The sequence below is a fragment of the Tachysurus vachellii genome, chromosome 3, assembly GCF_030014155.1.
Source record: "Tachysurus vachellii isolate PV-2020 chromosome 3, HZAU_Pvac_v1, whole genome shotgun sequence".
NCBI classification, from domain to species: Eukaryota; Metazoa; Chordata; class Actinopteri; order Siluriformes; family Bagridae; genus Tachysurus; species Tachysurus vachellii.
In genome coordinates, this window is record NC_083462.1 from 15,330,449 (window position 1) to 15,341,361 (window position 10,913).

Below are 10,913 nucleotides of genomic sequence, written 5' to 3' on the forward strand. Positions count from 1 at the left end.
GACTTGCTCGTTAGGGATTGGGATAGATATATAGTATCTTAAATTAATTTTAAACTGTAAATGTATGTATTCATTTATTTATTTTTCTTCTTATTTTTTCTTCTTCTTCTTCTTCTTCTTCTTCTTATTATTATTATTATTATTATTATTATGTATTATTTCTTTTTTCTCTCTCTCTTCTGTTTCCATACTTCTGTAAAGCTGATTTTAGACAATGTGAATTGTTAAAAGAGCAATACAAATAAATAGAATTTGAATTTTCTATATGCTGCTGCATATAGGGCAAAAGATGGTGCAAAAGATGGGGCAAAATCATACCGAAACATCACCTTGACTAATTTACTCACCTTAACAATGTGACCCTCACTGAGTGAGGCAGGTGGAAATGATTGTATTATGGAGAAGATCAACGCTTCTACAACAGATCACCAACACCTTGAATGTGACATAAATGTATGACTTGAACAATAGTGCAACAATTAATACAGAAATCTCAGATAAAATTCTTCTTCAAATTAAACTGTACAAATAAGCAAGTTAGTCACATTATTATCCTGAAGCGTCATTATTACACTAGAGGATGAAAGAGAAAGTAAAAGAAACTGATGCACGTGTTTTTGTGGAAGTGTCACATGGTGAATTTATTTACACTGAACTGATGAACCACTGAACAAATTTCAGTTCATCTCATTTGGTTCAAATTAATGTGTCAGTGCAATGTACTGTAATGTAATGAATTTATACTTGTATTTATTTGTAAACCATGACAATATGCTAGATGTGCTAAAGATCAACACAAACTCTTCATTATTATAATTATTCATTCATTCATTCATTTTCTACCGCTTATCCGAACTACCTCTGGTCACAGGGAGCCTGTGCCTATCTCAGGCATCATTGGGCATCAAGGCAGGATACACCCTGGACGGAGTGCCAACCTATCGCAGGGCACACACACACTCTCATTCACTCACGCAATCACACACTACGGACATTTTTCCAGAGATGCCAATCAACCTACCATGCATGTTTTTGGACTGGGGAGAAAACCAGAGTACCCGGAGGAAACCCCCGAGGCACGGGGAGAACATGCAAACTCCACACACACACAAGGCGGAGGCGGGAATCGAACCCCCAACCCTGGAGTTGTGAGGCAAACGTGCTAACCACTAAGCCACCGTGCCCCCTTATTATTATTATTATTATTATTATGATTATGCTGAACATTAATTTTGAATCTTTTCTTTGACATAAAAAGTCTTAAAGGTATTCAAGGGCATGTGGACATATGGGCTTAATTTTAAATATTTACATATGGTGAGGGGGGGAGGGGGAGGGGGAGGTTCAGAGAGGGGGAGAGGGGGCAGACAGAGAGGGGGGAGAGACAGACAGACAGAGAGAGAGAGGGAGAGAAATGGAGAGAGAGAGAGAGAGAGAGAGAGAGAGAGAGAGAGAGAGAGAGAGAGAGAGAGAGAGAGAAACAGAGAGAGAAACACAGAGACAGAGTGAGACAGGAGAGGGCGAGAAACAGAGAGAGAGAGAGAGAGAGAGAGACAGAGAGAAACGGAGAGAGAGCCAGAGAGAAACGGAGAGAGAGCGAGAGAAACAGAGAGAGCGAGAGAGAGACAGAGAGAGAGAGACAGAAACAGAGAGACAGAGCGAGAGAAACAGAGAGACAGACAGACAGAGAGAGACAGAGTGAGACAGGAGAGAGAGAGAGAGAGAGAGAGAGAGAGAGAGAGAGAGAGAGAGAGAGATGGCTACCAGCCTCTTCTGCTCTCACCACCAGGCAGGTTGCTATGATGCTGGACTGCAGCATTAGCTCCAGTGGGTCTTCAGGAACTAGGAAGTGCAGTGGCTCATCATGTGCAGTTAGACCCAGATCCCACAGAGACACGAGGATCCTCTCAGCAGCAGAGCCACAAACACTTTACACACAACACTGTTTAGTGAAATGAGTTCCTTCAGATATCGTAGTCTGTTAGGAAATGTAAAGTCAGAGCTGGGGGAGTAAAGAGAAGGAATAAAAGACTCTCCAGCACATCCGGGGACACTCATAACCTCCATTTCAACATTTTATTAAGGATGCAGACGTCTTTATGGAAGCCGTTACATTTCACATACATACAAATAAAAAATCATTTAGTTTCATCATTTACTTTCATTTCAAGTTTCATCATTTCTCTCATGGAGACCTTCATATGTGGTTAATGAACTGCAGTCTGACAGCTCGGTAAAATGTTGGCAAGAACAGAACAGCGACGAGGATAAAGACTTTCACAACAAAGAGGGTTTGAGCTTCAGGCACAAATGAATGTTTTGTTTAAATGAAAACCAGCGAGTTTTGTACTGCGAATGTACAACACTTTATGTAGCCATATCGGTTTCAGAGATACAGACGAGGTCCTAATCCTAATTTACATCATGTCACGTGACCAAACTTTAGTTCAAACTAAAATGTCCTTACTGTGCATATGCATGACAACACCATGGCATCCAAGCTCATGATTCTGGCTCTTAGTACACAAAGAATGTGTAGTTAAATCTGTCCCATAAGTTTAACATGTAAAACATGGGATTCTAAACCATCCCAGGTTCATCTGCATCATATCACTGTAACAATCACTAAACACAAGAAGCTGCTGTGGTTCCTCAGAGCTGGAGCCAGGCTGTGCCTTCAAACAGCCAACAGGCCCACTGCTGTCTCCAGCAAACCCTCGTGCAGGGCTGGTTTTTATCATTCTGACAATAAAAATGAGAGGAATAAAAAAAAAAAAAAAGGAAGCAGAGGAGCAGAGATTTCCACAGCTGGTCTTCTTTCTCCCCCTTTTCCATTTCTTTCATTCTGTTTATCTGGTACAAAGGAAGTGTGTTTCTCGGTGACTCTGTGGTAAGCTTAGAGGAGGTTATCCATGCACTGGAATGCTTTGTAGAGGAAGGAAAGCACATTCTTCACAAGCTCCCTGTGGGTAGAGGGGCTGAGTTGGCTCCACAGCCTTGCTGATTGTGGCCCAGCACTTCCATTCAATGAACCTCAGGAAAAAATGTAACCGCAGCACAGAGTATAACAGATTTTAGTATAAAAATTACTTCCTGTCCTGAGCAGTAAACACTTGCTAGGTCTGATGGGAATAGCAGAATGGACTTAGACCTATCCTGAACCGTCATTTGGACTCCGTACTCTGGGGATACAGGAACTAATTAAGAACATGTGGTGGTAATGGACAAGCTGCGGTAATACACGACTAGTTCATGCACTGAATGGATGTGCAGGTCGCTAACATTAAAACAACAATGTCCATATTTAAAAATGTTTGTCATCAATAGATCACCTAAGTTCAGGTTTGAAGACGTACCAGTAATCCAAATTACACATCTGCACTTGTGGACAGTTGTGACAACCTGGGATCGGAATCGATCTCGTATCGGTAATGATACCCTTCCCACATCTCTCTACACGTGTCACGCATTTCATAGATGCGCTTCTTAATCCCTTTCCGGTTCAGGTACAGCACAAAGAGGAACATTAGGCCAACAAAACCCAGCACTAAGCAAAGGAAGACATAGGATGTTTGAAGCGCCAGGTTGTTGCTCTCCTCTATGTGATGGCATCCCAGGACCAACGTCCTGGCGTACAGTAAAGAAATGTTGCGCAGTTCAATAGGAAAGACACAGACCAGCTGCTCAGCATCTACGACACGGTCCTGAGAGGCATTTAGCAACATGATGAACGGCTCAATTCCACAGGTACACGTGTACGGGTTCTGCCCAAGGTGTAACTTTGCTTTTGGAATGCGCTCCAACTCCATCAATCCTTCCTTGCTGAAGGTTTTAAGGGCATTGTGGCTGAGATCAAGCTCTTCTAGGTGCTCCAAACCCAGCAAAGTCTCATTGGTAACAGACACTATGGAGTTGTTGGCTAGCTGAAGCCGGCGCAAATTGCTCATATGAAAGAAGATGTGAGGGGGCAGGAAGATCAGGCCATTGCTAGACAGGTCGAGCCCAAGCAGGCTGTTCAGGCTGCTCCAGCGCAGAGCCGTGGACAGGTTAGTGACTGACGAGTGGTTATAAAGCGCTCGGCTGAAATTCAGCTCTTTCAGCGTGTGGTTTTGCATCGTGAAGGCCTCTGGGTGAATCAACACCAGCTGGTTGCTGCTCAGGTCCAATGATCTGAGGTTACGCAGGCTAGAGAAGGTGTGAGACTCCACCTCAGATATCCTACACAAGAAAAAAGGCTCAGAATCAAATCACTGTGTAACTTCTGTAAGTTTTGATTCTAAGAAGCACAAACTGTGGAGAAAATATTACATTTTCCTGACTATAAATAAAACAATTTGCTGCTTTAAGACAGTAAAACACCTGAGTGTGTGTATAGACTTGCAGATGCTGCAGATGTTTTTACCTGTTGTTGCTGAGCGATAACGTTGTCACATTGTCCAGCCCTCTGAAACACTCGGGACCAATTCGACTAATGTGGTTCCCTGTAATAAACAAATTCTTCGTGTATGTAGGAATGCCGGTCGGTATGTCCCGAAGATCTTTAGAAACGCATTTCACGGTTTGTGCAGCTTCTGAGCATTCGCAGCCTGCAGGACACAACGCAGAGCGCGTCGCGTGGACGCACAGCAGCGCGAACACGACGCGCAGCACCAACACGGACATGTCGCAAAGTATGAAAACGAAGCCCTCAAACTTTCTCTAACTTCTCCTCGTCCGTGTAGCTGAAACTGAGTGAACAAACATGACTTGTTTTTAAACAAAATCACGGACTGATGTCCATTTAGAAAGTCCAGAAAAAGTTGCGGGTCTCCACGCGCTCCTGCGCCCAAACGCAGAGTCTGCAAATAACGTGGTGTTTGGGAGGAACTTAGGAACTTGTGAATGATCCCGTGGTGCTTTCAGCTCCATCTGCATCCTGAACAAGCCGCGTGTAGTCAAGTGAGAGGCAGCAGCTGATTAACATGAGAAAGGGAAGCATCTGAAGTCCTCTCGAACAATGAAATGAAAGCCGCAGCGCTGGACACACGCTTGGAGGAGGGGAGGATGAGGAGGAGGAGGAGGTAGGGGATGAGGAGGAGGAGGAGGAGGTAGGGGAGGAGGAGGAGGAGGTAGGGGAGGAGGAGGAGGACGTAAATGGTGACTTACTCGTGTATGAGAGGAACTCATCATCCAAAATCCACAAATCACAAGTAAAAGCAAGTTAAAAACAAAGCAAGTTGTAGGGTAGTAAAGGTTCAGTACTCAGTACAGGGATCAGTATGTTTTCTCCTGTTCCAATTGAATATGATGAAAGTCCTGGACTGGACTAAGAAAAGATTTTTTAAAGCAAATCATATGGAGTGCAATAAGCATGGACAATCTGTTTCGTAAAGATTTGTAAAGATTAAAAAATGTACGGAAGTAAGCAGAAGTATTGGCACCCGATGAATCTGACAATAAACTAATCACAAAGATTAGTTCCTTTATTCATCGCTCCTTTTCTCTTGTGAGCTTCCTCTCAGAATAAATTCTCTGGATTATGTTTGGTCCTAGTTCTCTACTGGTATAAACGCTGACCCTGATTTAAAGACTTCCAAATTTAACTCATCTTTGGGCTACAAATAAATGAATCGAAATTCTCCTTGGATTCTGGTCCATGTGTCATACCTTCAACCTTCCCAGATCCTGCTGATGAAACCCTTCTCCCCAGCATGTGGTTTGTGCTCACTGTGCTCCTGGGAACAATGAAAGCTTCAGACATGGTTCTATTCCTTATTACTGTATTACTTATTTATGAAACACTTCAGCTAGCACTTTCTTCCCTGTTTGTTGTATGTGTTTTTTTTTTTTTTTAACTTTATACAGTGATTGAGACTCATTATACCTTAAGTCTGTAGCCTAGAGCTCATGCATTCAATGATAGACTTAAGCACTTTTGTACATTGCTCTGGATAAGAGAGTGTCACATGCTGTAATGTAAATGTAAATTCCCTTGCTCAGATCTATGCTGGAAAGTTCCTTGGACTTTAGCGTTTGGTTTTGACCCATACTGTGAATTATTGGAACTCATGCACACCTTTCAAAATTATGTCCAATTAATAAAATTTTAGAAACATCTCCAGGTTAAAGCCTTATTGTGAGAGGGTGAGAGACAAAAAGCTAAAGTGGGTTAAATCAGCTACAGCTTACAACTGTGATGAGCAGAAAAACATCTCAGAACCCACACAACAAACTTACTTGAGGTTGATGAGCTACAAGAGCTGAAGACCACATCAGGTAGGAGGTAAATATTGTGAATTGTTAATTTCTGGTTTTCTTTTGAGACATCAGATTTATATTTACAAGATTATGTTGTTCATTCTAACCACCTTTGTGTCAGCGGTGAGGTAATTGAATTGACCTCATGACCAATGGGACTTGTATCCATAGTAATGAAAGATAATGTAAATTCTAAACCAAAAAATGACATTGCTTTGCCTTTAAAGAAGTTAGAGATGATATGTGACACTGTTGTCTGCTCTGGCCGGAGCCAGCAGGGGCCACTCTCCTCACACACTCAAGGAGACTGAAGATCGGTAGCAGGAATGTTTGAAGAGCTGAGGAACCCCGGCTACCTGCTGTTCTAAAGAACGAGTAAGTGTGAAAGAGAGGGCTAATCAGTGAAGGGGTGAGAGGAGGAAAGGGCCCGTGGAATTTTCCTGTTTGATGCCAAACAATGGCAGGACTTTATTCAGACACAGGAACCATAGTAATGGATCTGGTGTCCTGATCCTGGTTTAGGATTACGTTAGGGTTTGTCTGGTGTTTGGAACTGAATGCAAAGTTAATATGTACAATGCAGAAAAGCAAACAAACGAAGCTTGACAGAACAGAATAAACTGGATATAATACAAAGGCGCACTTTTAACATACACGATCGGTTTGAACACGTGAACCCTGGGAGTTCATGGGGTTCATCGAGATTCAGTAAAACAATACGTCAGTATGTCCTCACGGTGGAACGTTAGGAAGAACTACGAATATCATTTGTATGTTTATTTTTATTAAAAGACCTTTATGATTAAAACAGAAGAATCAGACGTGTCTCTTAAAGCTGTTTCAGTTTGTTTATCTGTGGTGTGATGAAGCAGAGTTCTGTTCTAAATACTGCATTCATGTTGATATCACTGTAGAGTATGTTAATAAGGTGCACCAACGTGGCTAATTCTGGTGGTTTATGTTTGTATACGTCATTTGTTTATTGGTCAGTAAAACTACTATGAAAGTGACAGCAGCAGAGAGACCAGAGAACTCCAGCTAACAGCATCCTGTGAATCCACTCTGTGAAGATGAAGCAGTGAGCTGCTGTATAAAGTGCAGTCCCATATGGACCCCCGGCTCAGGGGGCTGTGATGTGGCGGTCTACCTGCTACAGCACTGAATGTTAAAATCCTCCTCGTGTTCACATGGCAGTGTGAAAGCTGAGTGCAAAGATGTGTATAAAATGACCTGAACACCAAATGATGTTCTACAGCACAATAAAGTGAACATAGAGAAAAAACCACACAGACCAGAAGCTCCATAAACAGGATCCAAAGCATCATGTTATCAAGAAAGAAAGTTTTCTGCAGTTTCAAAGCAGACTGAAAATTAGTCACGTTAAATTGTCTAAACAGAGGTTATGATTGTGGGACAGAATAATAATCCAATCTGCAACCGACCCAGAAATCAGCACCATTAATTTCACACCTTGGAAGACAAGCATTTGAGTACATGCTGTAATTTCTTACGTTACAAGGAGACAAAGGACCCATGATGGGTTTCCTTTCTCCATCCTATGAAAAACAGGTTTAGGACTAGCTTTCAGTCGTGGGGCTCTTCATCTGCACGGGAATCGTCCATCATCTGAGCGTGTCGTCCCGTACAGTGTAGTCCGGCCGACGTTCATCCGAGTCCCGTTTTATTGTCTAATAACCCGGATATTCACCTGGATTCAGTGGTCTCTACGACCCCACTGTGGTCACCGCAAGTTCATGTACAGAGCGAGCGACACAACGATGCTGCACAGAACGATGAACGGCAACCAGGTCTTCAGAAATCCGACACAGCTGCAGGGAGAGAGAGACACAGACAGACGAACTGGGGTTATTTACACCAACATGAGAGAAAAGGAAGAAAAATATAGAAAAGAAAGAAAGAAAATCACTTCAGATGGTATTAGGAACACATGTGCCAGCTGCCAGAGAGGATATAGTAACTCAAATAATAACTCACTAGAGGTGAATGAGGTACAACAGCAGGAAACCACACCAGGTTCCTCTCCTGTCAGCCAAGAACAGGAATCTGAGGCTATCATGGGCACATGTCCTTACAGAATCATCACGCGGACCATAGCTGTCAAGCAGTATGAGGCTTTCCTTCAATTTTCAATGGTAAACTTCATTTATCTTCTGCTTCTTCATGCTCTCTTTACTACCTACAAGCACCTTCTGATGCTTTGATGCTTTTCAAGACCCTTTCAAATGTCATTTCAAACGTTTTAGTTCATTTAGGACCATTTTGCCATGAGGAAACACCGAATATAGAAGTTCATACTTCCAAGAAAATCACCCCTGAGGGAGGCTTTAACAGCTGCTTGAACACCTTGTCCTAAAAGCGAATGCACCACGTGAGGAGAAAGACGCCGCTGTACTGAAGTGAAATTCATTCACATGAAAACTTTATTCAGTATTATTGCAGATCTTATGTATTTAAACCAATGTGTGATCATATTTATAGTAAGAGACAGTTCATGATGTTTGTTGAGTGGTTTTAGGAGGAGTCTCCAGTGTCAGCACACTCAGTAGTAATGTTGGTCCTTTACTGTCGTATGTTCAGGACACAGACGTGTAAAGACCTACGTGAGCCGTGATGCTATTCTGAGGCTGGGGTAAAACTTGGCACCTCTCAAGATCAGCGGGCAAGTGAAGAGGGAGGAAGTGGAAAAAAGTCGTTCACAAGTCTGATGGCCTGTGGGCTGTTTCTCAGCCCCTGACACGTCTGTCTGATGGGAGGAGTGTAAGGATTCTGTATTGGTGTGGATATTGACCTTAATGATTATGTGGAGCCTCCTGATGACCCTAGTCTGGTCGAGGAGCTCCTGCAGTGCTAAGGCTGTTCATCCAGAGGTGGATGTTACTGAACATTGTTACACACCAGGTGCCTTCGTAAATAATAACTGTGCTCTCTAACATCAGTGTCCTCTTCCAGCAGGATGATGTTCACTGACATTGATGTTCCCTGACGCTGATGTTGATTTGGCCTCCAAATTCTCAATCTGATCCAGTATATGTGGGATTTGCTGGACAACCACATCAGATCCATGGATTCTCCACCTCTCAACTTGCATGACTTAAAAGATCTGCTGCTAAACCCTTAGTGTAGATTCCACAGCACAGCTTCAGAGGTCTTGTGGTGTTCATGCTTCAACAGATCAGAGCTGTTTTTGTGGTACGAGGAGACCTATGCTATATTAGTGGTTTTAATCTAATGGCTAATCGGCATATGGTGGAATTTAAGTGAAATAAAAATGCCATTCGAATGAAAATAATGATACAATCTCTAATAGAGGTTGTAGAAATTAAAGTGAGGATTCTACACACTATGGCCACGTTCACACTGCAGGAAAAAGTGGCCCAAATCCGATTTTTTTTTCTTCAGGAGTAGTGTGAACACTCAAAACTTCCATATGTGGTCCTGAATCAGACCCAAATCTGATTTTTTCCAATGTGGCCACAGTGTGAACAGCCAAGGCGGATTGGATGCGACTTTTACGTCAATCTACATCGACAATTATGCGCCGGCAAAAACTTTTTTTTTTCTTTTCTTTTTGCGCCAGCGAAACCTTTTTTTTTTTTTCGCACCGGCGAAAACGTGACACAACCGTGACTGGTAACGTGTGTGTTAAGAGTGTTATATAAAGTGGTTACGTGAACCAGCTCATAATGTTTGCATTGAATACATCACATTATAGCATTACATGATATGTTTGCTTGCACCAGATGATACAATACTTCCTCCATAACCTCGCCAACTTTTTAGCGCAACCGCGTGCTGCGTGTGACGTCATTGTTATTGTTTGTTTGCGCATGTGGGTCAGTTCGAAACAGCAAACAGTTCACACTGGTATCTGATATAGGCCACATTTTAAAAGGTAATGTGAACAGCCAAACAAAAAAATCAGACCTGAGCAAAATATCCGAATTGAGCATTAAGACTTGCAGTGTGAACATGGCCTATATGAACCCTGCAGGATTTATTTCTGTTCATTTCTAAGGTCTGTGGCTCTCCGTTAACCCACATGTGTATGATAACTTACCCATAACACATAACGAGTATAATGTAAGCTTGTGTCTCATTATACACTGGGCCTTTGTGAGGATCTCATACAACAGCGACGCATTTCACTGTGGAATAACGTTACCGAGCTGAGGTACAGTAATGATCCAGACACAAATCAAAACAACGGAATGGACAACTGACATTTCCTTTTCTTTCTTTTCTTTCTTTCCATTAACGTAACTCCACCTTCTCTTATTGTCAGGTTGTTTGTTTACACAGCAGCTGGCTCCTGCACCTGCCGTCAGCTTGTTGACTCTGCATTTAAAGGCTGCATGCTGTTGACACACCAATCCCTTTAATGTCCATCAGCTTTATACAACACATTCATCGGTGAGGCAGCACACAGATCCAGCAAACACAAACATCATTAAACGTGAGGCAAATCTTCCTACCGCACACCAGACATCCTCTAAATCCTAAAGAAATGTTAATGCCAGACAGCTACAGTGGCTGGTACAGCATCTGGGGTATGGCTTCGTTTTTAAGCTGATTGATCTCAGACTTGGAGGTGGAGGTGTCCTTATCCAGAAAAACGTACATTTTTAACTGAGCGATTAAGGGTTAAGGGCCTTGCT

General features: G+C 42.5%; 2 protein-coding genes across 2 annotated transcripts in view; both read right to left on the minus strand.

Moving 5' to 3' along the window:
* Nucleotides 1-2,199: 2,199 nt before the first annotated feature.
* On the minus strand, nt 2,200-5,034 carry tpbga (trophoblast glycoprotein a). Its single transcript, XM_060864931.1, has 2 exons — nt 4,403-5,034; nt 2,200-4,218 (listed from the first exon to the last, which is right to left on the minus strand). The coding sequence occupies exons 1-2, from the start codon at nt 4,660-4,662 to the stop codon at nt 3,369-3,371; spliced, it is 1,110 nt and encodes a 369-aa protein (XP_060720914.1). The 5' UTR covers nt 4,663-5,034; the 3' UTR covers nt 2,200-3,368.
* Nucleotides 5,035-7,071: 2,037 nt separating this feature from the next.
* tmem222b (transmembrane protein 222b) overlaps nt 7,072-10,913 on the minus strand; it is a 7,427-nt gene continuing 3,585 nt past the window's right edge. Inside the window, exon 6 of the mRNA XM_060865955.1 lies at nt 7,072-8,066. Within this exon, the coding sequence (XP_060721938.1) occupies nt 7,979-8,066 (88 nt within the window). The 3' untranslated portion in view covers nt 7,072-7,978. The remainder of the gene's footprint in view (nt 8,067-10,913) is intronic.

What these genes read in the sequence shown, in the direction of transcription:
- tpbga (XM_060864931.1), bottom strand. Translation starts at nt 4,662, where the DNA reads ATGTCCGTGTTGGTGCTGCGCGTCGTGTTCGCGCTGCTGTGCGTCCAC. An exon ending in TTATCGCTCAGCAACAACAG is followed by an intron (nt 4,219 to 4,402) that starts GTAAAAACATCT and finishes TTTCTTGTGTAG; the next exon opens with GATATCTGAGGTGGAGTCTC.